Below are 25943 nucleotides of genomic sequence, written 5' to 3'. Positions count from 1 at the left end.
CTGGATTTGAACTCAGGTCCTCCTGAATCCAGGGCTGGTGCTTTATCCACTGTGCTGCCTAGCTGCCTCCCACATTCTTTTCAACAAAATCAAAGTGAAACAAATAAAATTACACTTTGCCTTTAGAGCCAGAGATTTTTATTGTCACTTTACCTGAATGTAGAGAATCTATACATACCTGGAATTCTGTTTTTAGGAAGCTGTTCTCTGGCATTTCTAAAAGGAAAAAAAAAATATGTATATTATTACTTTTTTTTTTTTTTGTGGGGCAATTGGGGTTAAATGGCTTGCCCAGGGTCACACAGCCAGTAAGTGTTAAGTGTCTGAGGCCGGATTTGAACTCAGGTCCTCCTGAATCCAGGGGCAGCGCTCTATCCACTGCGCCATCTAGTTGCTCCGTATTATTACTTTTAAAAGAAAAATAAAGAGCTAGAATTTTTAAAAGATACGTACAACAAAAATGATCACAAAATGCTGAATAGACAATACAATATCCTTTCTTTAAAAACTCTTCAAAGTAAAACATGGGGAGTAAAACAAAAGCCAAAGAATTTTAAGACTGTCAGGTGATGTCTATTCAACAAAATAACTTTCATTGTTATGGCAAGAATTTTGAAAAATCAAGTTTTCTTTCTTTTTAGTATTAAAATGTTTTTTTAAAAAATATTCTTAAAAACTCAAACAGTCCTTCCGTATTTTAAAATATTTATTGGAGTAGGCATAATTCACATTTATAGAACTTAGGAGGTAAGAAGTACAGGTATTAATTATCCTTGTATAGAAATTGAGTCTATGAGGTTAAGGGACATGCCTGGGATTACACAGATTTTGTCCATGTTAGAGCCAGGAGTCAAATCTATGTCTCTCCTTCTGGATCATCAATTTTTCATGGTATCCCACAGTTGGGAACATGGAATTAATTTTTCCATACAAGTAATTTTATAGATAGCACTTACGTTTCTAGGCTATATCACAGAAGTCTATTTAATACAAAACATATACTATAGCTATACCATAGCTGTAGTACTGAAATATGATAGCTAAAATATTAGTATTTAGTTCTATATCAGTAATATAATATTTTAGCTGAAATACTAAGGCTGTAATTATTCCCTCTCCCCTAAGAAAACACCAATAAATGACTTAGAAAAGCAATACTGCTGCAAATGTATAGCACTTCAGCTAAAATATAGGTTAAGAGGTAGGTGTGTGTGTGTGTGTGTGTGTGTGTGTGTGTGTGTGTGTGTGTGTGTGAAGTCTGGGAAACTATCATTTATAGCAGTTTTATTTTTTTTTTAAAGGGGAACATATGTTTTGAGTTCCAGTTTGGAATGCCATGCCAGCGCCACATCTCCCACTACAGTCACAGACAGTATCTTGGCAAGAAGCAAGGTCCCGTGCCATAGCAGGAAGTTGTCAGAGAGGTTGTTCATATGTAAAGGACATTCCTAACTCAGTGTTCATATTTTGGGGAATTTGAGAGAACACAGGAGGGAAAAGGTGACATGACTGGTCACAACTAATACCAACAAACAACTACAATCATTTGGTATTCTATTTTCAGTTCAGAAAATAATTTAAAATTCTATCTTTGAACTTCTGGTTTCCTACTTTGTCTCAAAAGTGAGAAAAGCTTATAAGATAAATAGAAGGCAAGTATATTTTATAACATTAATAGAACATGGATTTGGAGCTGGAAGGATCTCTAGAAGATGGTAAAATATAATCCTTACGTATTAGAGATGAGAGAATTGAAGCATGACTTGCCCAGGGTCACACAGCTAATAAGTGTCAGAAGTGGGTTTGAAGCTGAATTTTCCTGATTCTATGTACAGTGAGTATGCTATCCCCTATGCCACATTCCCTCTTCACTTTTCCTTCCATTAGAAAACTCTAAGAGATAGTTAATATGCAGCATGTCATGCCACACTTTTCCATTTTTGGAATCTTTCCTAATCAGAGAACATTCTTGAACCTTGAATTAAGAGAAAACTCCTGAGGAAAACAGTTCCAAAAAAGCTCATATGCAGGGAAGAACGGCACTGCCATCAACTTTGAGGGGGCTGTAGAACTGAATGGAAAATCAATGATGTAACAAATGTTATTTGGTTTTCCCATGCATTATAATAAGATAGATTAAAAACAATATGAAAGGGAGAGCTGCTATAAGTGGAAATATTAATAAATGACATTTATTATCACAGTCAATAATCTACAGACAAAGGTCACTTACTATGGTAAGGGAAAATAGATTCTCCCTAACTCAATAGTCTCTCACCTTTGATTTACTTCACTTTTAAGAGAACTATATTTTCACTGGTATATTATTCCCTTAGAAGAACACATAGTTTCATGCTGTCTGTCACCCATATAGTAGAAGCATTTCCAGAAGAAGCAGCTGCCTGAGCATGTGATCTGCTGGCATGGCCTCAAGAACCCTGGGTGAACTTCGTGCCATGATGAGGTATTAAAAAAATGACTTTAGCAAAGTACTAGCAAAACATGGCAAGATAACTTTCTATTACAAATATGGTTCCACCCAGGGTAGTGTCAATGCCACAATGAGGCATAAGAGTAGAACTTTATATCAGGCTCTTTCTGAGAACACACTTTCAATAATGTTCATAATGAAGATCATGATTTACAAAAATGTTTAAGTTCTGCTCTATACTCTGTATACTCTAAAAGAAGTTAAAGTAAACATTTAACACAGTTTGCAAGGGTTTTCATTAGAAACAGAATTTTAAAAGTTTGGGTATTTAAAGGACTAAGACTTAATTATCTGAAAAATTCACTTAAATGATGCTGGATAAATGAGACACTACTGAATACATTTCTCTCCATAATTATTGTAATATAAACAATTCCTTAAAAATGACTGGTGGGGGGGCAGCTAGATGGTGCAGTGGATAAGCACCGGGCCTGGATTCAGGAGTGCCTGAGTTCAAATCTGGCCTCAGACACTTGACACTTACTAGCCATGTGACCCTGGGCAAGTCACTTAACACCCATTGCTCCGCAAAAAAAAAAAAAAAAAAAAAAAAAAAAAAGACTGGTAAACATCAGCAGAAAGTTCTATAAAGGGGATGTGCAAGGTTATATTTGGTATTGGGTACCTAAAACTGAAAACGCCATGAAGTGTGGACTTTTCACATCCATACAACTCACTAATACTATTTATTTGTGCAGCTGTGTCTAAATAAAACAAAGAGAATTCTGATTGATGTTTCATCATAGGAAAATGGCTTTACCTTCTTGTCCTTCTGGATTCAGATAAAGAAGAAAAAAATGTTGATTCTAGCTTCCTGGCTTTTGTATTTGGCCTCACTTTCATCACCATACTCTCTAGTTTCTCAAGCTTTTCTTTTTCAGGTGACACTTTTTGGGAAGTCTTTTCCTCCTTAACTGAAGAAGAGCCGTTATTTTCCTTCTTTCTGGTCCTTTTAACTTTCCCAATAAAGAAATCATCGTCACTATCACTATCTTCAGATAATGAAGACTGTTTATAAAACCTTTCTTCTGTGCTATCATCAAAATATTCCTTCTCTCCTTCACTCTGTTCTTCTACATCACTGCCATCATCACTGCTGATGGTAGAAACTTCGGTTCTATTTATCTTGTCTGTGACAGCAGGATTCTTCTCTTCCTTATTTTGGGTTTTTAAAGCAATCAGAGAAGGCTCTTGAGAAGGTTTTATTGCCATATGGGGAGGAATCCCTGCTTTTTCTTTGTCTTCCATCTTATTCATTTTTTTTTCAAGTGTGGTTGGCTTCTTCGATAGCATTTTGATATTTTCTTCCTTTTTTACTGTACTTTCTTGGTGTTTGAATTTATTGACATTGTCAGTTGAGCTCTGCTCTGCCCCTGTCTCCTCATTGTGATTTTCTTCTGAAGAATCTTTCAATGATTTGACTTCAGTAATAGTCTGTCTTGCATCTTTAAATGCTTTGATAGCAGCTACAGAAAAACAAAAACGTAATTTGAAATACATTGCATTATAAAACTTCAAAGGTCAAGTACTTTTTATATTACTTGGAAACATTTAGAAGTGCTTTTTGCATTACTTAGAAGTGCATTACTTAGGATATGGCATATTAGACATATGATATGGGTCAGAAATAAGGCAGAAATTCTATTACTTGAATTTTTTGGAAAACCCTTTATACAGAGTATACTCAATTCTATCCAATGAAGTCTTTAAATTTTACAGAAAGAATGTCTACAACTCTGTTTAAGAGACACAAGTGAAGGGTTCAAACTTCCCTCGGATTAAATCAAATAGAAATAGCATTTGAATTTTTATAGAAATAACAAAGAAAGTCAATTCTTCAACCACTAATGCCAATGGTAGATACAATCATCCTTTCAATTTACTTAATTTTAAAAAACACACTATATGCACTCCACATGTGATATAATTATGTCAGTAAAAACAATAGTGCGTTCATTACACTCATCAAACAAAAAATGCTATTTAGTGTTATACTTAATGCACATAGCAATTTATGCAGTCACTATTCTATTAGTAAAATATGGGATTTAAAAAAAATAAACTGCACATTATAATCATTTGGAAATAATCTGATTTGAAATAAATCATAAAGTTCACTTATATTTATAAAAGAAAAAATATTTCCAAATAGGACATGATTATATACATACATGTAAACTTTGAAATAATTTAATTCATACCTTTTAGTGCATCTATTTTTTTCTTCAGTAATGGATATGTAGCTAGTCTAGCAATTGCTCTTTCAGTTGCCGTAGAATCTGGCTGTATAATTTTAAAAAGTGCATGTTAACCCATTTGGTGACAATAGTATGAGGATTACAATAAATTAATAAAAGCAAAATAAAATTTACCAAAATCTATAACAGTTCAAATGAGTTTAAAGCTCATTAAACACATTGTGCTAACTTAATCTATGTTCTCCGCATTAGCCAAGTCATCTTTATGATGTCAACATCTTAACTGATAGTGAGATGGGATGCCATGGGGACAGAATCACTTAAAGGAATAAATTTACCATAAGTAATCCAGCTGGGGTTCTCCCCTATCCTGGGCTAGTTCTTCATTCATCTGAAATGTTCACAATCAGAATGCAAGTCTAAGAAATGATTTTCTCTTTTTTTTTCTTTAGCAACGGACAAATATGAAATAGGCAAAAGAGTGAATTTCCTTCACTCTTAAATGACCCTCTTTTCCTTCTCCAGTAAGAGTATGAAAGATAGAGTAAAAGGTATTAAGAATCATAGTTTTAAGATTATTAATTTAACTGCTGCTTTACTAAAGGGACAATTTCTGTTCAACTAATGAACTAATCTATTAATTGAGAAACTGAACCATATCCATTGATAGTATATACAGAAATTAGTTTAAAAGAAATCAATATAATCCAAGATATATATTGCAGACTAAAAATAATCTAAAAAAAAATTTGTCAAATCTTCACTACAGTTAATTGGATTGTACCTGAAATCAAAGGAAATACAAAATAAGTGGAAGACGTGGTCCCTAGCTCACAGCAGACATAGGAAGACAAGACCAAGTGATATTCAATAATGAAAGAATGAGCATGATACTCACTGTAAGTGGAAGAATTATTCAAAGAAGAGGGCAGCTAGGTGGCGCAGTGGATACAGCACTGGCCCTGGAGTCAGGAAGACCCAAGTTCAAATCTGACCTCAGACACTTGACACTTATTAGCTGTGTGACCCTGGACAAGTCACTTAACCCTGATTGCCTCAAACATCTGGGGCCATCTCCAGTCATCCTGATGTATATCTTGCCACTGAACCCAGATGGTTCTGGAGGAGAGTGAGGCTGGTGACTTTGCTCAGCCCTTCCTCATTTAAATTCAATTCACTGCAAGTGATGACATCACCCCGATGTCATGGTCATTTTCGAAAAATGAAGGACAAACAACAACAACAACAACTCAGAGAAGAATTAGTTTGTAACATTTAGAGACAAGACATACTAGAGGAAAAGGGTCTTGAAAGGGAGACAGGAGATTTTGGACTTGAAGACAGAGGAGATAAAGTACCTATATGTCCCTGATCAAATGACATTTTGGATCCCTGGTACTGAGCACAGTACCTAGTACATTACAGGTACTGAAAAATGATTGTTTCATTGGACATGGTTATTAGTAAAGCTGTGAACTAGTTCAATTGTTTTGCAAAATAATCCATAATGATAAGGAAAATAGTAAATGTTCATATCCCACACTAGTTACATACCTGAAGAATGGCAAAAACAGAAAGGTCCCCACATTGACATAATCATAGGACCACTGTTAGTTGTAACAAAAATTTGAACCACAGTCGGTGCTCATCATTTAAGTAATGGCTAAACAGAGGTTGAATGTAATGGAATACCATTATACCCTAAGAAGTGATTAGTACAAGGAATTCAGAGAAATACAGGAAGATATGTACAAAGTAAACAGAAAAGGGAGAGGAATGAAAACACATGCACATGCGCGCGCACACACACATACACCCCTCACACACACACACACACACATATATACACATTCACCTACCCCAGAATAATATAAATGAAATAACACAAAGGCAGCTAAACTCAAATAAATTGAGACATTTTGGATCCAGAAAATGGATGATGAACTATTTTCCTCCTTTTGGTCAACAGATGAGTGTTCTGGAGCAGAATGTCACATGTAACATTGGAAGCAGTTGTTTTGTACTTTGGCTTTTCTTTGTGATTTAAAAAACAAATGACATCAATAACTTTTTTTTAAAGTGAGAAAGACAGGGAGCACAGAATCATTATGGTATCAGTGATAAAAATAGTATAGCTGATAAGGGTATCTAGAGACATAATGAATCTGAGGTGATAATAGGACATTTTAGTGGAAGTACTTGTAGGAATTTGGAAATATATAGTGAAAGTGAGAGGTCAGGTATAGAGGTATAGATAATTAGTAACACAGAAGATTTTGCTGTGGAGTTAAGGGAATGCAACGTAAAGAAGACTGGTGCTTGAAAGTGGACTCTGCTACTTCCTACTTGTGGACAAGTACGCTTACTCTCTCTGGAGGCCTCAGTTTTTTCATTTGTAAAGTGAAGACGACTAAATGAGCAGTAAAGTCTATGATCCTTGAACTTCTTCCATTACTTATAGAAAGTAGTCTATTAAAAACAAATATGTGGGGCAGCTAGGTGGCGCAGTGGATAGAGCACCAGCCCTGGAGTCAGGAGTACCTGAGTTCAAATCTGGCCTTAGACACTTAACACTTACTAGCTGTGTGACCCTGGGGGCAAGTCGCTTAACCCCAGTTGCCTCACTAAAAAAAACAAAAACAAAAAACAAACAAAAAAACCGAATATGAACTTAGATATCAAACATGAATATGTTGACAAGGAAGGAACAGAAAACTGTATTACGTATAATTTTTTAAAAGTGTAAATTAAATTTAACATATTTACACAATGAATAGGCAGCATTTTTGGTACCTTCTGAACTTCTTTCTGTTATTTTCTGGGTAATTTTATAATGTTTCATTGACACTTTTTTTCTCTTTCATACTTCACTATCACTAAACACATCTCATGATGTTCCCCCTCCCCAGAGAGAATGCTTTTGAAATAAATAAGCAGAGTTAAGCAAAAACTTATGAAAACATTAGCCATGTCTGAAGATATCACTTTCTTTACTTCTGGTTCTCTTTTCCAAAATGAGGAAAGTATGGTTTGAAGCATCATTAGTCTTCTGCAGCATGATTTCAGACACTGTAATAATCAGAGTTCTTAAATTCCTTCTAGTCACTGTGTACACTGTTCTCCTAAGTCTATTGACTTCAATCTACATTAATTCATATATCTTCCCTGGTTTCTCTAAATCTGTCCAAATAGTTATTTCTTACAACACAATGATATTCCATTTATTTATGTACCAGAATTTATTTGAATATTTCCTAACTGATGGAGATACACAGTTTTTCTAGTTCTTTGCTACAACAAAAAGTGCTTTTCTCTGCTGGGTCCTTTCCCTCTTGAGCTCTTTGAGACATAAGCCTAATACTAGTATATCACTAGGTCAAAGTGCACATATACATAGTGTAGTGACTTTCAGGTTATAGCTCCAAATTACAGTTAACGGGACCACTTCACAGCCCCACCAATAATATATTAGTGTTGTGGTAAAAACCAGAAGTTTTAACTGAATCATTTGAGAGTTGAATGCATACTACTGAAGTGGCTTTTGAAGGACTGCCCTTTTGGGGAGGAGACCATGACAAACAGCCATGCACCTGCTGCTGCCCGGGAGAGGGTGGCCAAGCACGCCATACTTCCAGGATGCCAACTTAAAACTGAGTAGTAGAACAAAGTTCTCGCTAGGTCTCGCACACTCTGGCTTCTCAGTTTAGCGGTGATGGCGCGTTCTGGTGATCAGCTCTGGTTCTCAGCCTGGCAGGCAGTTTTGGGATTTGGTGAGTTTTATAAAAGAATATAGACTAAGCTTAGATCTAGGATTATTCATTTGTATTTCTACTTTCCTATTTCCTTAATCAGTATCACCTGTTTGTTGTCTAAACAATAAAAACTAATCCCTCACTGATTAAAGCTCAGAGGCTTCTTTTCTTACTGATCTGGGAGATATATAAGGGAAAAGTTAGAAGGGGAGTTTAATGCTCTTATATCCAGTTTTAAATCTCACAGTGTTACTGTACTCTCACAGCCAGTTACTGGCTTTACATCTCCCCTTCCTTCCTTTTCTGATGACTGTATGTAAAGATAAAAATCTTATTATAATATTGAAGTAGAAAAGTTTTATATAGGTTGTTTCACTGTTATAATTTTGTTTGGAAAAGCTCTCTCTTGTTTCTATGATTAGTTCTTTGGCAAACTGGACTTTATTACTTAGTATTGAATTAAGTTTGAATCATTTCTTCAAATACACTTCATTGATTATAATCAAGATTTGAACATGACTAAAATGACTGAACAACAACAATCTGAAATAAGTTTTTTTCCTAACGTATTCCTTTTCCTTTCTCTTTTCTTTCTTCTTTTAAGATCACCAAAAAAAACCCCAAATTGAAATGAAACAAAATGAAAGACAAACAAATAATATACAAAAAAACTTAGGCCATATGTTTTAGTTCATTTCTTCTAAGACCCTTGATGAAATTAGCCTTCTTAGGGGACATTTGTTTTTTCTCCCCCTGTTAGAATGCTTGAAAGTTCTTTCTTTCATTAATGTCTATTTTTTCCCTACTTCAGGATTACAACTCAGTTTGTCAGTTAAATTATTCTTGGTTGTGGAATCATATTCTAAACTCTTCTGTTCTTTATAGTAGAAGCTGCTAGGTTGTGTGTGATCTTGACTATGGTTCCTTTGAACTTGAAAACTCTTGTTGGCTGCTTATGGTACTTTTTTCTTTGATTTGGAAGCTCTAGATTCTGGCCATGACATTCCTGAGAGTTTTCATTTGGTGATTCTTTTATAGAATTGCCAGTGGATTCTATTTTTAACTCTGTTTTGTGATTCTAGTAGGTACCAGTAGATTTCATTCATGAATAAGTATATACTTTATCACTGTGCTAAGCATCGCCAAGTCCTGGGGTAAGGTTTTATACCCCCTGCACTAAAAATCTTTTTATTTTTCCAAATCTTTCACCTGTGGTTCTTATTCCTTTCTAATTCTTTCTTCTTGAATATTATTTCATTTATGGCATAGTTTAAACTTAAAAAAAAAATCTTGCTTCTTTTCATCTAGACCTCTATCTGACCTAGTGGCCAAGTTGTGTATTTACCTGAGGTTTTTCTTGTAGGTGATACTCAACCACACTTTGCTGTACCTCTTTAGCTCTAATTCTTCAGTATTCAAAAAAGATGTGTGTATCTGTCTAGGGGAGGGGGAAGAAGGAGCTATTGATTTTCAAGAATCAAAGAATATAGAACTGAAAAGTGTGGTGGAAACCAACTAGCCAAATATAGTCCTATTATAGAAGAGGAAACTAAGGCACAAACCAATTAAATGACAACCAATATATTACTTGTTTTTAAGATCTTTTTGGTGGCAGAGCCAGAACCAAAATTCAGATTTTTAATCTAGTGTTCTTTCATGATGCCATTCATATTAAGGATAAAGTACTAAAAAAATCAAAGAGTGCTTTAAAGATCAGTGAACTCTGTAGTAAAAACATAAATCTCTGGAGGTGCTATAGTGACACTGAATTATTTAGACATAATAATTTAACTAGAATTTAGGCTGTGAATATTTTACTACTAGCTATAAAAGTTTAAGTTCTTTGACTTTAGTAAAGAACTATTAATGAAAATAGAAGTTGGATTCTGAAGCAAATATTAAAATACAAGTAACGTTAACTATAAAGTAATTATGAATGTCAGCAAGACATAGAATTATAACTATAGACTGATTGATCTTGCCACATGCCCTCACTATGAATCCAAGAATCACTGCGTGTTTCCATCTGTCAGCAGCTAAAATCTCCGTGCTCTCTCCCAACTAGAAGGTGATCTCCTTCAGAGCAATGACTCTCTAGTTAGCCTTCCTTCTTTGATTATATTATTATATTCATTTTGTAGGGATAGGTTTGAGAACATTTTGCATTCTCTCTTTTTGCATTTCCTCAACAAGGGGTTCATGAAGTAACCAATACATTTCTGACTAATAAGGATTGGACACATATCAGTATCTGTTAGGAACATGTTGCTTTGCTTGAAGACCTTTAACTGGATCATTCCTGACTTGTGCTGGCCAAAAACCAAAAATCAACCAACCAAACAAACAACACCCCCCCCCGCAACAAACAAAAACCCCAACAACTAGGACCTGAACCCTGTTCCCCTGGTGTGACATTCAACGTGCTGACTTGAGACTGCCTATTCAGCCAGCATCACATTTCTAAAGATCAAAAAGTATTTTCTTTGGATGTTTTTTCCCATCACTGGTAGGCATACTTTTAAATTTAATTAATATAATATTTTTTTCTCAAGTTACTTCCTGTGGGTTCAAAAAAGATTGTATTGTAAACCTCATAAAAATACGGATGTTTCTTTGAAAACCTTTGGCTTCTTTTAATGAAAATGTAATAGGAATTTGAGTAACTTCACCATACCAAATAATACAAGTTAAGAGACCCCAGTTATAGAAAATTAAGCAATGATAGGAAAAAAAAAAGCAAAAAGAACTTATCACAAGGTAAGTCTTACATAAAAAGTAAAGACCAAAGCACTAGTTCATTGCTTCATACTGTTTCCACTCCCACGGGCCTCCTACTACCCTAGATCACCCCTGAAAATTCAATGCCTGGGGTAATTTCAAGGTGTTAAAAAGCCACATTTTTTCTAGGCACTTCTATTCCCCCATAAACATCTATTGAGCAATTTTAAGCATTTGACTACAAATTGATAGTATTCTAGGGGAAACTGCACTACCAGTGCAAGTTGGGGCCTATCAGACATTGAAGTCCTTGATCTTAAGAAAGGGGTAGTGGTCATAGAATACTAAATTTAACAGATAAGAATAAGAAGAGATTAGAATGCTAGGCTGAGTACAACTACATAGAACACAAGAAGAATTGGATTACCAAGGGAAGAAATGAAAGAATGGTGGAAAAATTTGGAAAAACACACAAAGCTCTACAAAACAAATAGTAAATTTGTTGACAGGATGAAAAAGAATAAATGAACATGCATTATTTAAGCACTTTAAAATAAACACTGTGCTTAATACTGAGGGTAGGAACAAAAGCAAAGCAGTTACTGCTCTTAAGACAATATATGATATGAAGAGGTACAAAAACCCTACTACAATAGAGGGAAAGAGGAGAGGGGTGAGGATTGTTTCAATCTTACTCTCATTAGATTTGGTTCAAAGAGGGAGTAACATATACGCTCATTTGGATAAAGAAATTTAGCTTACCCTTTAGGGGAGTAAAGGGTAAAGGAAAAAAGGGTGGTACTGATAGAAGGGAGGGAAGAAGCAGGGGAGGAAAGGGTAAAGAAAAGGGAGGGGGGGCTGATAAAAGGTAGGGCAGATTGGGGGAAGAAGGGGTCAGAAGCAAAACGTCGGTGAGGAGGAATAGGGTGAAAGAAAGGGAAAAAAAGGACAAAGGGAGAAAATAGGATGGAGGGAAATAGACAGTAATCATAACTGTGAATGTGAATGTGATGAACTCTCCCATAAAACAGAAGCAAAAAGCAGAGTGGATTAAAAACCAGAATTCCTCATTATGTTGATTACAAGAAACACTTTTGAAGCAGAGAGCTTCAAATATGAATACAGAGAGCAAAGGTAAAAGGTTGGAGCAGAATATATTATGCTTCAGCTGAAGTAAAAAAAAAAAGCAGGGGTAGCAATCCTTATCTCAGACAAAGCAAAAGTAAAAACAGATCTAATTAAAAGAGATAAGGAAGGAAACTACTTCTTGCTAAGAGGTACCAACGATAATGAAGTAATATTAATACTAAACATATGTGCACCAAGTGGTATAGCATCCAAATTCTTAGAGAAGTTAAATGAGTTATAAGAGGAAATAGAGAACAAAACAATACTAGTGGGGGATCTGAACCTTCCCCTCTCAGAACTAAATAAATCTAACCACAAAATAAATAAGAAAGAAGTTAAAGAGGTGAATAGAATTTAGAAAAGTTAGATATGATAGACGTCTGGAGAAAACTGAATGGGGATAGAAAGGAATATACCCTTTTCTTAGTGGTACATGGCACATACACAAAAAACTGACCATGTATTAGGGCACAAAAACCTCACAGTCAAAGGTAGAAAGGCAGAAATGGTAAATGCATCCTTTTCAGATCATGATGCAATAAAAATTACATGTAATAAAGAGCCATGGAAAAGTAGACTGAAAATTAATTGAAAACTAAATAATCTCATCCTAAAGAATGAGTGGGTCAAACAACAAATCATAGAAACAATAATTTCATCCAAGAGAATGACAATAATGAGACAACATACCAAAACTTATGGGATGCAGCCAAAGCAGTTCTTAGGGGAAATTTTATATCTCTAAATGCTTAAATGAATAAAATAGAGAAAGAGGAGATCAAAGAATTGGATGTGCAACTAAAAAAGCTAGAAAAAGAACACACTAAAAATCCCCAATTAAATACTAAATTAGAAATCCTGAAAATCAAAGGAAAGATGAATAAAATTGAAAGTAAGAAAACTATACAATTAATCAATAAAACTGAGAGCTGGTTTTATGAAAAAAAAATCAATAAAATAGATAAACCTTTGGTTAATTTGATTAAAAAAAATAAAGAAGAAAACGAAATTACCAGTATCAAAAATGAAAGGGGTGAATTCACCAGCAATGAAGCAGAAATTAAAACAATAACTAGGAACTATCATACTCAACCATATGCCAATAAATTTGACAATCTAAATGAAATGGATGAATATTTACAAAAATATAAACTGCCCAGATTAACAGAAGAGGAAATAATATCCTTAAATAAGCCTATTTTAGAAAAAGAAATTGAACAATCCATCAATGAACTCCCTAAGAAAAAATCTCCAGGGCTGGATGGATTTACAAGTGAATTCTACCAAACATTTAAAGAACAATTAATTCCAATACTATACAAATTATTTGGAAAAACAGGTGAAGGATTTCTACCAAATTCCTTTTATGACACAAATATGGTGTTGATACCTAAACCAGGCAGAGCAAAAACAGAGAAAGAAAATTACAGACCAATTTTCCTAATGAATATTGATGTGAAAATCTTAAATAAAATATTAACAAGGAGATTACATCAATTCATTACCAGGATAATATACTATGACCAGTTGGGATTTATACCAGGAATGCAGGACTGGTTCCACATTAGGAAAACTATCAACATAATCAACCACATCAATAACAAAACTAATCAAAATCATATGATTATCTCAATAGTTGCAGAGAAAGCTTTCGACAAAATACAGCACTCATTTCTATTAAAAACACTAGAGAGCATTGGAATAAGTGGAGCTGTCTAAAATAATAATCAGTGTCTACATAAAACAATTGGCAAATATTATTTGCAATGGGAATAAGTTGGAGGCATTCCCAATAAGATCAGAGGTGAAACAGGGATGTCCATTATCACCTCTATTATTTAATATTGTACTAGAAATGTTAGCTTTAGCAATAAGAGAAGAAAAAGAAATTAAGGGAATTAGAATAGGCAAGGAGGAAACAATACTATCACTCTTTGCAGATGATATGATGGTATACTTAGAGAATCTTAAAGAATCAACTAAAAAACTACTTGAAATAATTAAAAACTTAAGTTGCAGGATATCAAGTAAATCCCCTAAATCATCAGCATTTCTATGCATGACCAACAAACCTCAGCAGCAAGGGATAGAAAGAGAAATTTCATTTGAAGTAATTGTAGACAGTATAAAACACTTGGGAGTCTACCTGCCAAGAAAAACCCAGGAACTCTATGAACACAATTACAAAACACTTTTCACACAAATCAAATCAGATCTAAATAATTGGAAGAATATCAATTGCTCATAGATAGGCCAAGCTAATAGAATAAAAATGACAATTCTACCTAAATTAATTTACTTATCCAGTGCCATATCAATCAGACTACCTAAAAATTTATAAGGCTAGAAAAAATAACAAAATTCATCTGGAAGAACAAAAGGTCAAGAACATCAAGGGAAATAATTTAAAAAAATGTACAGGAAGGTGGCCTAGCTATACTAAATCTGAAGCTATACTATAAAGTGGCAGTCATCAAAACTATTTGGTACTGGCTAAGAAATAGAGTGGTGGATCAATGAAATAGGTTAGGCACAGTAGTAAATGACTATAGTAATCTACTCTTTGATAAACCCAAAGACCAGCTTCTGAGATAGGAACTCAGTATTTGACAAAAACTGCTAGGAAAACTAGAAGATAGTGTGGAAGAAACTAGGCATATACCAACATCTTATACCGTATACTAAAATAAGGTCAAAATGGGTACATGATTTAGACATAAAAGGTGTTACAATAGGTAAATTAGGAGAGAAAGTAATAGTTCACCTCTCAGATCTATGGAGAATAATTTATGACCAGACAAGAGACAGTGAATATTATGAAATGCAAAATGGATGATTTTGATTACATTAAAAAGTTTTTGTACAAAGAGAAGCAATGCAGCCAAAATTAGAAGGGAAGCAGAAAGCTGGGAAACAATTTTTACAGCCAGTATTTCTCATAAAGGACTCATTTCTAAAATATATAGGGGACTAAATCAAATTTATAAGAATGCAAGTCATTTTCCAATTGAGAAATGGTCAATGGATATGAACAGGGAGTTTTCAAATGAAGAAATCAAGGCTATCTATTGCCATATTAAAAAATGCTCTAAATCAGTATTGATTAGAGAAATGCAAATTAAAACAACTCTAAGGTATCACCTCACACCTATAAGAATGGCTAATAAGACAAAAAAGGTAAATATTAAATGTTAGAGAAGCTGTGGAAAAATTGGAAGACTAATGCATTGTTGGAGCCGGGAACTGATCCAACCATTCTGGAGAGCAATTTGGAACTATGCCCAAAGGGCTATAAAGCTGTGCATACCCTTTGACCCAGCAATACCACTATTAGGTCTTAAGGGATTATAAAAAATGGAAAAGGACCCACATGTACAAAAATATTTATAGCTGCTCTTTTTTATGATGACAAAGAATTGGAAATTGAGGGGATATCCATCAACTGGGGAATGGCTAAACAAGTTGTGGTATATGAATGTAATGGAATATTATTGTGCTTTAAGAAAAGATGAGTAGGAGGATTTCAGAGAAACCTGGAAGGACTTACATAAACTGATGCTCAGTGAGATGAGCAGAACCAGGAGAACAGTGTACACAGTATCAACAACATAGTGTGATGATCAACTGAGATAGACTTAATTCTTCTCAGCAATACAATGGTACAAGATAATTCCAAAGTACCCATGATGGAAAATGCTCTCCAAATCCAGAAAAAAGAACTGTGGAATCTAGATGCAGTTTGAACCATACCTTTTCTACTTTTTTTGTTGTTTTTGTTTCTTTGTTTTTTGAGGCTTTTTCCCTTTTGTTCTGATTCTTCATTCACAACATGACAAATGCAGAAATATGTTTGATGTGATTACTTTCTTGGGGAGCGGGGAGGGAAGGGAGAGAGGGAGAAAAATTCGGAACTAGAAATCTTACAAAAACAAATGTTGAAAACTATCTCTATGTGTAACTAGAAAAGAATAAAATATTTTTAAGATTAAAAAAAAGACAAAAAAGACAATATATGCTAGTAGTGGGAGATAACACACATAAAGTGTCAGATGAAAAGGCCCAGTGGACTTTGAATGATAAGAGATAATTCAATAACTAAAAGCCTGGTCAGCTAGGTTTTATTAAATACCTACTAATCGTAGTCATTACCTAGACCCTAGTTCTATACTCTGTTCTCCCAACTGGAGCAATTTTCTACGAGTTATCCTATCACTTAAAATACTGATGTACCAAAGTGATGAGTGTTTTTTCCTCAGAAATATCAATTTACTTTCCCCCAGCTATTGTGTCTAATTTTTCCCATTTTATCTTTCATTCCATCTTCCCATTGTAACTCAGAAAAATATCTAATATTTACAGTCTCTATTACCCCATATTCATGTTGTCATTAATTCTTAGTTTCATTAAAACATAGATATTGTTTCTTTATTCTTTCATTATCATTTGAAAATATTTAATTTTCTGCTGTTGTCAGTTTGTATTCTAAATACTCTGTTCACCACTTGGAGCTTCTGAATCCTTCCCTTATACTGAATGGCTAGTTATTTCCCTTGGTTGATATTTTTTAGCTTTGCAACATGTTACTTTGTGCTTCCTAATGATTCCATTGCTCTCTGAAATATCATATTCCAAATTTTCCTTTAAACTCTTGTATCTTTCTATTAATTTCCTGTAGACTGTCAGGATCTGTAACTTTTGTGCTTCTAATATTTTTGGAAAACTTTATTTATGTCATTTTTTGAGTCTGGCATTTAGGCTTTCTTTTTCATTATATACTTGTAAGAGATAAAAATAATTAGACAAAAAAGCCAATATGTTTGTGAAAAAATAATTATCAATAATGGATTTATTGAGGGGATCCAAAAATTAGTTTCTCAGTCCTTTTCTCCCCTCACTCCGGAAAGTCCAGTTCTCTTTCATCTGGGACTAACCCAAGGGAACAAAAGAAATGAAGTAGATACTTTTGTCTAGCTTAATGAAGGACTGATTGAGATCAAACCACATCTAGATAATGGACTTTGCCTTAAACAACCTGAGTAAGGTTCTTTTGCATACTATTCTCTGATGTCATCTGTAGAGTTCATTTTAATATAGACCACCTCCAAATCATGTCAACCAATGGAATTGAATGAATGATGCTAACTAGTTAGCTTTGATCAATGTATAATGACCTGCCTCTATCAAAAGATGATAAAAAACTTGGAGCTCTCTTGGCTCTCTTTTTAAGACAGTGTAAGTCTCGTATGTCTTCTGAACTCTCTCGGGTCTCCTCGATACCACATGCTGTCTCTCTGGGAGGCAGCATGGGTCTTTTGAGGCTTTTCTCCTGCTTGCAATAACTGGCATGCTGAAGCTCTCTCACTGCTTTCTCTACCACATGGCCTGAGACCATGAGAAGTTAGGGAGACACGTGGTCAGTCCTTTACCGGTATAAATACTAATAAAATAATATGTTCACTGTCAAAACTGATAGCAATATTAATTATTATAAAAAATTATTTTTAAAAAGCCAACATTATCTAACAATGTATAAGACATCCTACCCTTCCACTTACAGATTTCACTTCTACTACTCACCCTGGACTCCTATGAGGAAGGGGATCATCATCGGTTTTCTAAATAGGCTAATTTTCAGCAATCTTTCCATTTCTATAGTAGTTTCACTAGCATTATGTAGAACTCAACCTAGCTTAATAGGTCTTCCTCTCATTTAAGCAGATGCTACTTGAAGTGCAAAATGTTTCAGTTATGTTTTAAAACACTGAATTAGACCTTGGATTTCAATAGGATAATTTAAATGTAGAATAATCTGTAATCACACTAAGATTCCATTAAGTATTTGGCACAAAATGAATGACTAGAGCAGCAGACTTTTTATTGTTGCTGAATTATGAAGTAGTCAATTTAAAGTAAAGTAGCATCAGATCATCTCTGAAAAACTAAGTGTGTCAGTATTGTTTAAGTGCTTTTGGAAATGAATACAGTAATTACCTTGATTTACTGGAGCTCCCTAACTATTCAGGTAACAAAGAAGAGTTACAGGAGGACTGGCTCTATTGACATACCTGTTTAACATACAAACAATTCTTTGCATGACCAAGAATAAACGGAGCTGGACAAGAGTAAACCTAACTGGCCATGCAGGGAAATCAGTAACCTTGAAGTCAATCAAAGACTTATCTGACTTCAGGATATGAGACTATGGATATAGACCATATCTTCATTTATTCTTTAACTGTGGAATACTTTTTTTTCTTTTTGAAGACATCTGCATAATCAAGCCTTGAACTGAACTGCCTATCACTAAGAACACCTTGTGGTTGGTGTATCAAAGGTCACATCCTGCACCCCTGGAATTCCTCACATACACCTCTTCATTTTGGGAGTGGGCCTTTCTATACTCACCTTTCCCTCAAATTTCTTTCCTGCCATTGTTTAAACTGTATAAAAACTTTTGCAATTCTTTACATAGTGTCCTATTCAGCAATATGTTGGATCGTATCCGTGATCATGTTTGATTTTCTTCCCTACTTAATAAAATCTTTCTTTTAGTTTCCTTCCAATTTAGGAAGAACGGCATTTAAATCTCAAGAACTGGCCTTTGCATTCTCTGGAGAACTGGCCTTTATGTTCTTCAGTCATCCCCTTTGGGAAAGCGAGATTTAAATTTCATAAAGAAAGCATTTGCCTTCGGTTTACAAGACTTTGCAATCTTAAGACAAAAAAATTCAATCAAGGTAAGAAACACATTTTAACAGAGAAATCCCAAACTAATCCAAGTGTATGTGCAACTATAAAGTCTCGCACCATTCATCTTCTAAGGATAAGTAGAATCCTTATGATGACAAATAAAAATCAAGCTTGCCAGAAAATGAAATTTGTGAACTATCCTTGATTGAGAGATAAGGGTGATATAGTGGTAGACTGTGTGACACTGAGAAGTCTCTAAATCTCAGTGCCTCCAAACAACTCCTAAAGACTAAATGAAGTATAGAGAAAATGTAGATTTGTATTGACAGAAAAAGTTGCTACTCATCTTCTGCACAATGAAATCACAAATCTAGTTTAAACTAACACAAAGTAAACAAACTCTTTGATGATCACTGTCTTGACACAGAAAACTTCTTCTATGCGGAATTCTGCTCCTTTCTTTCTTGGCTAGATGACTATCAGAAGAAAAGCAATATAGGTGAAGAGTGATAAGGATGCCAGTTAGAACAGGATTAGTAAAGTATTGGGGCATTTTATTCTCCTCCTTGTACGTCAAGATTCTATCCCCCAATCACATTTATTTTATGAATCTGAGGGGTTTGAACGAATATCGATATAACACATAACTCAATAATTTTCATGTCTTTGCTAACAGCCCACAATAATTTCAATTCTTATATCAAAGCAAATTCTCTTAAGTAAAAACTCTCAAAAATAGATGTGTTTGGGGGCAGCTGAGTGGCGCAGTGGATAAAGCACCATCCTTGGATTCAGACACTTAACACTTACTAGCTGTGTGACCCTGGGCAAATCACTTAACCTTCATTGCCCCACAAAAACAAACAAACAAACAAACAAACAAATTAATTAATTAAATAGATGTGTTCACACTAGTCCAAATCTCTGGAAATCTATTTAATGAAGATGCTATTTTCTTTGAGTGATATTTGAATACAGTAACTCTATTTGAGAATCTGATATGCTTTTCAAAATATAGTAATGGTATTTTGACTACAGGTTTTAATAAAGAGAGTGATGTTGATGACTTTTTTTTTTTAAGTGAGGCAATTGGGGTTAAGTGACTTGCCCAGGGTCACACAGCTAGTAAGTGTTAAGTGTCTGAAGCTGGATTTGAACTCAGGTCCTCCTGAATCCAGGGCCGGTGCTTTATCCACTGCACCACCTACCTGCCCGATTACTTTTTAAGAAAAAAAAATAAGGGTTAGTTCCTTCATTCTTATGGATATAGGTATTTTTTTTTTTGCATAATAGGAAACAATCAGTGGAATAACTATTCCTCTATAAAGTATTAAGAACTTAGAGCTTAGCATTAAAGAATATGAGAGTGAGAAGAAAATGTGTAGAAAATTTGTTCCAATATATGCATTTTCAGAAGAGGTATGAGGTTCAGAGGTGTTAAGTGATTTTTGTTAAAGGTAGCAGAGCAGAAGGATTAACTTAGGTCATCTCCAAAGCTCTTTCCACTACTAAACAGTATTATCTGCTCCTAAAGGTTCAGTTTCATTCAACAAAAAGTTAACAGAAAGACTTTAGAAAAATATGTGCCAACACTAAAAACATTCATTAACATGGCATATATAGCAAAGGAAAGTTAATATTGTCTGAAGGTTCAATTCTGAACTTTAGAATCCTATGTACTTAGCTGTCAGCACATTTAATTTTACTGTGTTTCTGGTTAACATTATAATAGCAAGTAATTCTGGGTGGGCTTGTTTCTGGACAGAAATTCTATTGGGAAAAATGATCTATGCATACCAAGGTACTTTGATATGTACTAATCATCTCTTTTATTATCTTCCAGGAAGTTCAATCACCTTTCTTAAACAAACATTTAAAAAATAAGACATTTAGATATAATTTTTATGATTAGATTAAAAATTAGTGATTCAACATGCCAACATGATATTTAGAGGGCAGCAATGAAGTTCATTTATACTCTAATTTTACATCATTTTTCTAGTTTATATACTTGGCTTTCTTTTTATCTTTTTAATATAGACATTTTGTTAGCTTTTCCTTGTTATTTTTATCAATTGCAAAAATAAAACACTTTTCTTCACTTCTATCCCTTAGTGGGATATAACAGAATTAAAGTACCTGTTATGTATATGTAATTCAATATAATAATACTAATAACGAGTTATTTCTATAGCACTTTAAAGTTTGCAAAACACTTTACATATGTTCTCATTTGGTTCTTACAATGACCTTATGAGGTAGGTGTTATTATTGTCTCCATTTTACAGATGAGAAAACTAAAGCTGAGAGATGTTAAGTTACTTGCTCAGGGTCTTCAAGACAAGGGCTTTAACCACTGTACAACCCAGTTACTATTCGAAGAATAAAAGCAAGGCTTCCAGAATGTTAGATAATGTATGTTGCATTTATGGGAAGATCTGAACAAGTACGGCAAAGGATAAAAAGCCTTAGATGGGAAATAATCTGTACTTTATCAAGAACATATCAATGAGATCACAAAATTCACTGAAATTATGAAGTTCAGTATTTTATTGATTTTCAAAACATGGCAATGTTTGCAATGTTTTTTGTTTGGTTTGCCTTTCTTTGAATCTCCAGAGCTTGGCACAATGCCTGATACATAGAAAGCAATTAAGAAATGTTTTCTGATTAATATTTAATTGCTCTAGACTTTTTTTTTTCATTAAATACTGGTTTAAGAGATCTGTCAACTACTGGAGTTCTAATATGTTCAATTTAAGAAATGGCCAAACAATCTTAGAAGAGCCCAGCAACAAAGATTAAAACCTGACACAATAACTCCATTGAGTAATTGCAGCTGGAGATATGAATAAACAGAAGACACTATCTAATATAAAGAAATAGTATAGACTCAGAGATACCTAAGAATCTAACCCAGAAGAAAAAAAGTGACTTCATAACAACTGGAAGAAGACCCTCAGAGAAAAAACATAACTTGGCTGCAAGGATTCTCAAGGGAAAAATGATGCAAGAGTACCTTTCTGAACTCTGGTACAAAAAATTGGAAGGCAATTAAAGAGCTTAAAACAGGAGACGGCAAATCTTACCCAAGCAATGGAATCCATAAAAATTAGAAAGCACAAAATAGAAACCAATGGTTCCATGAGACAGAAAACATAAGGCATCTATTAGAGGAAAAAATGATCTAGAAAACAGATTGAAGAGATGTAATTTAAGAAATCAGTTATATTCTCAAAAACCATAAAAACAAAACAAAACAAAAGGCTGGATACCTATTTTAATAAATTATATGTGCAAACTGCCAAATTTTATTAGAATAAAAGTGTAAAGGATAGTTAGGATTCACAGATCTTATCTTGAAACTTCAAAATGAAACTCCCCAAAATGTCAGATAAAATCCAGACCTTCAAGGTAAAAGAAAAAATACTGTGAGAAGCTAGTGTGTATACACACACACACAGAGTCAGGATCACAGAAGAATTAGAGAGAAGAGGTATAAACAATGTTACAAAGCTATAAGTATGACTCTTCCAACTGTTCCTTGAACATTAATTGTTACCATAGTTTTTTTCATCTTTGCTAGTTTGCATGGAATGAGATGAAATCTTAGAATTGTTTTAATTTGAATTATACTTTAGCAGATTGGGAGCATTCATTCATGTGGTCATTTATAGTTTGGAAAATTATATCCTTTGATCACTTATATTTGGGGATTTACACACATATTTTTATTTCCCTATATATTTTAGATGAGTTATCATTGATGTTTGAGGGTATTTTCTTACTGTTTCCCTCCTAATTCTTTCTTCATTAATTTTATTTAGGTAAAGTTCTTATATTTTATCAAGTTCAGTTTTCTATTATATTTGTTGTTCAGTCGTTTTTCAGTCAAGTCTGACTTTCTGTGATCCCATTATTTGGGGGGTTCTTGGCAAAGATACTGTAGTGATTTACCATTTCCTTCTCCAGCTCACTGTACAGATTAGAAACTGAAGCAAGTAGGGTTAAGTGACTTGCTCAGGGTCACACAGTTAATAAGTGTCTAATGGCAGATTTGAAATCATGAAGATAAATCTTCCTGAATCCAGGACCAGCATTCTATCCACTGTACTACCTAGCTACCCTCACTACCTCATTACCCTTGAAAATTCAATTTTTCTTGAATCCTGTCACATAACTTAGGTTTTAAAAATGCTAAACTATGAAAAATATGGTTTAATAGGAACACAGATTCATGCTTTTGGCAGAAGTTCTGAATTGATATATTTCAAGGTAATATATACATAATAATGCAAGGACAGTTCACATTATTGTTGGATCCTCTAGTCAACTTTTAAGTCAGAAGGGTTTTTTTATACTTGCATGAAAAATTCTTCATGATACTGGAAGAACAGAGGAAACTACAGCTTTCTTTATTTGAAGTTTTCACATGATATTTACTATGGAAATTCAAAAGAAACTGTGGTTTTCATATATTTAGGATCACTTCCATTGCAAATAGGTTCAAAGGAGAAAAAAATAATAATTTTTCAAATGGTAAATTTCTTTTTGATAAATAGGTGTTTAGTAAAAGCACACTAGTATTTTTTCTCCAACTTATTATTTTTAAAAGAATTTGGAGAGGAGAAAGAAGTCCCTTATATGCAATTATGTTGCAATTCTTTAACGGACCAAAAAAATTCAGTTTACAAATGGGTCTTTTGTTCCATGAGCCTGACAGAAAGGTTTTGTGCACAATATTTTACATAACAGAAAAAAGTCATTAGACAAAATTCTAGATTAAAATGAAGTAAGTAAAATTTAAAAATAAAAAATTAAATTAAAAAAATTAAAATTATACCCAGTATTGTGGATATTGTTGAGGATTTTATTTTAATAGTCAGTAGTGCCAAGTTGCTTTTCTCTCAATTAAAAAGAAAGAAATGTGAGTGAATTCCTATGGTCCATGAATATTTTACTTTCAGTCAAATATTCATCACTTGTGCAGTTCATGTGGGGTATTTGCTTTAATTTCATTCTTTAGAAATTCTTTACCTACTTTGACAAAGTAAAGTTTTTGTTGTTCACTTGTGTGACACGTTCTCCTCCTAAAAATTTTTCTAATTCTAAAACATTAGGCTAAAAACTCTGACACTTCACTATTTTTCTCATGAACCAGGTTAGGTCAGCTCACTGGCACCCCCCTTCAGGATTCAAGCTGCTTATCAAGTGGTATCCCTCCCACCCCCCAACTGGAAGCTTATTATTAGTTAGCTTCTCTGAGACTCATACAGTTCGATTATAGCACACACTCTGCCCAGAAAGACTGGGAATATCCTTCTCTCTGCCTAACATCTCCATGCTGACCTTTTCTGGAAATTTTCATACTTCATGTTTGTACTGCGTATTGGATTTAGCCACACTTTCTCTGGTGAAACTTAATTTCGACCTGTTTATAACATGAGAGATGGTAAACCAACTAGATATACTTGGTTGGAAACTAATCTTTTTTCTATAACACCAATAAATGTTACCTTCCCTGTTATAAAAGTGATTGTAGCAATCCAGACAACCTGAACAGTGACTAGGGAAAGTGATAGAAGGCTTGGACAATTTGAGTATGCTAAATCCACTGCTGACACCCTTCTTCTTCCTGCTTTAAGTACAATGAACCTGAGACAGTTATCTTTTGCCCTAACCCCCTCCTTCCTGCTGTTTTCCTGCCCCTCCACATTTTTGTTATGACTATTGAGTCTTCTCTTGCAAGAGTCAAAATGCACCATTAAAAAAAAAAGCCTATAATATTATGCATCACTGATCTGACAATTTTGTGAAACCTATCCTATAAGTGATGACTGGGACAAGTGCCCCCAAACCAGATTCCCTTGATTTAAAAAATTATAGGGTTTTATTCATGCCATCCCTTAATTTTTAGAAATTTACTATGAAGGAACAGAAGATATACAATGATGGTGGTGGCAGGTAGCTAAACTAGACAGTAACAAAGATAAAAATGCTAAGAGTCGATAGTTTAAAAAAGGTTTATACAATTTACTTCTAGTCTTCTAGAATTTATATAGGCAATTTACCATTCTACTTGGCTCCTTCATAAAATTACATCTTCCTTAACTGAGATCATAATATTAACTCAGTTTTAGCACATGGTTATAAATTTGCTGGCCAGAGCTACCCCTTAGGATCTGGGACCCTCAGGAATCTCTCTCTCTATATATATATATAATTTTTATTCCACATTATAGCACATGGGTCTAAGCAAGAACCTCCCTCCCCCAACTACTGCTTTCCAGTTTGGTCACATTCAACCTAACAATCTATCCTTCAGCTCCCCAGTTATATAATTCTTCTGTACTCTGTATTAGGTAGGTTTTAAATCCTTCAAAATCACTACATCAATTTGAGAACAATTTAAACTTAATATAATTTCTGGGGTATTTGGACAGTGGGAGAATAAAATGTGGAAAATATATAAGTTCAACATTTTCTTTAGCATAAGCTGATTCTACTTAAAATGTTTAAAAGGGAACAATGTACTTTTAAGTTTGGATTAATATTACACATCTTAATCTCCGCAAATCTATATACTAAAATATAATCATATGCCACTGGAGTTAATATCATAAAATGGCTATTATGGGAATCTTTTATTCACCTTAGGATAAATGGTAGTTCACGGTTTGTGGAAGGGAGAAATGGTAGTAATGGAATATATATAAACCTTTGTGGTTAGTTAAGGAAAAGCTTCAAAATATTTGATTTTTATGTCTCCTATATAAAACGAATACTCAAAATTCAAAAGTAAACTAAAAACTAATTAAAAGTAAACTAAAAAAATTACTTTAAAAATCATTTTGGGGGTAGCTAGGTGGCTCAGTGGATAAAGCACCAGCCCTGGATTCAGGAGTACCTGAGTTCAAATGCAGCCTCAGACACTTGACACTTACTAGCTGTGTGGCCCTGGGAAAG

At 34.0% G+C, this 25943-nt stretch overlaps 1 protein-coding gene across 6 annotated transcripts in view; it reads right to left on the bottom strand.

Annotated features, from left to right (window-relative positions):
- Nucleotides 1–25943, bottom strand: part of SRFBP1 (serum response factor binding protein 1) — a 102927-nt gene that overhangs the window by 5459 nt on the left and 71525 nt on the right. For all 6 annotated transcript variants that reach the window (XM_043979265.1, XM_043979261.1, XM_043979262.1 and 3 more), the window contains 3 exons: nt 4693–4774; nt 3252–3957; nt 179–216 (listed from right to left, as the gene is read on the bottom strand). In XM_043979265.1, coding sequence (XP_043835200.1) covers nt 179–216; nt 3252–3957; nt 4693–4774 — 826 coding nt within the window. The remainder of the gene's footprint in view (nt 1–178; nt 217–3251; nt 3958–4692; nt 4775–25943) is intronic.

The sequence above is a fragment of the Dromiciops gliroides genome, chromosome 1 (genome assembly GCF_019393635.1).
Source record: "Dromiciops gliroides isolate mDroGli1 chromosome 1, mDroGli1.pri, whole genome shotgun sequence".
NCBI classification, from domain to species: domain Eukaryota; kingdom Metazoa; phylum Chordata; class Mammalia; order Microbiotheria; family Microbiotheriidae; genus Dromiciops; species Dromiciops gliroides.
The sequence above is the reverse complement of the archived record's forward strand: the minus strand, read 5'-3'. Positions and strand labels throughout refer to the sequence as shown.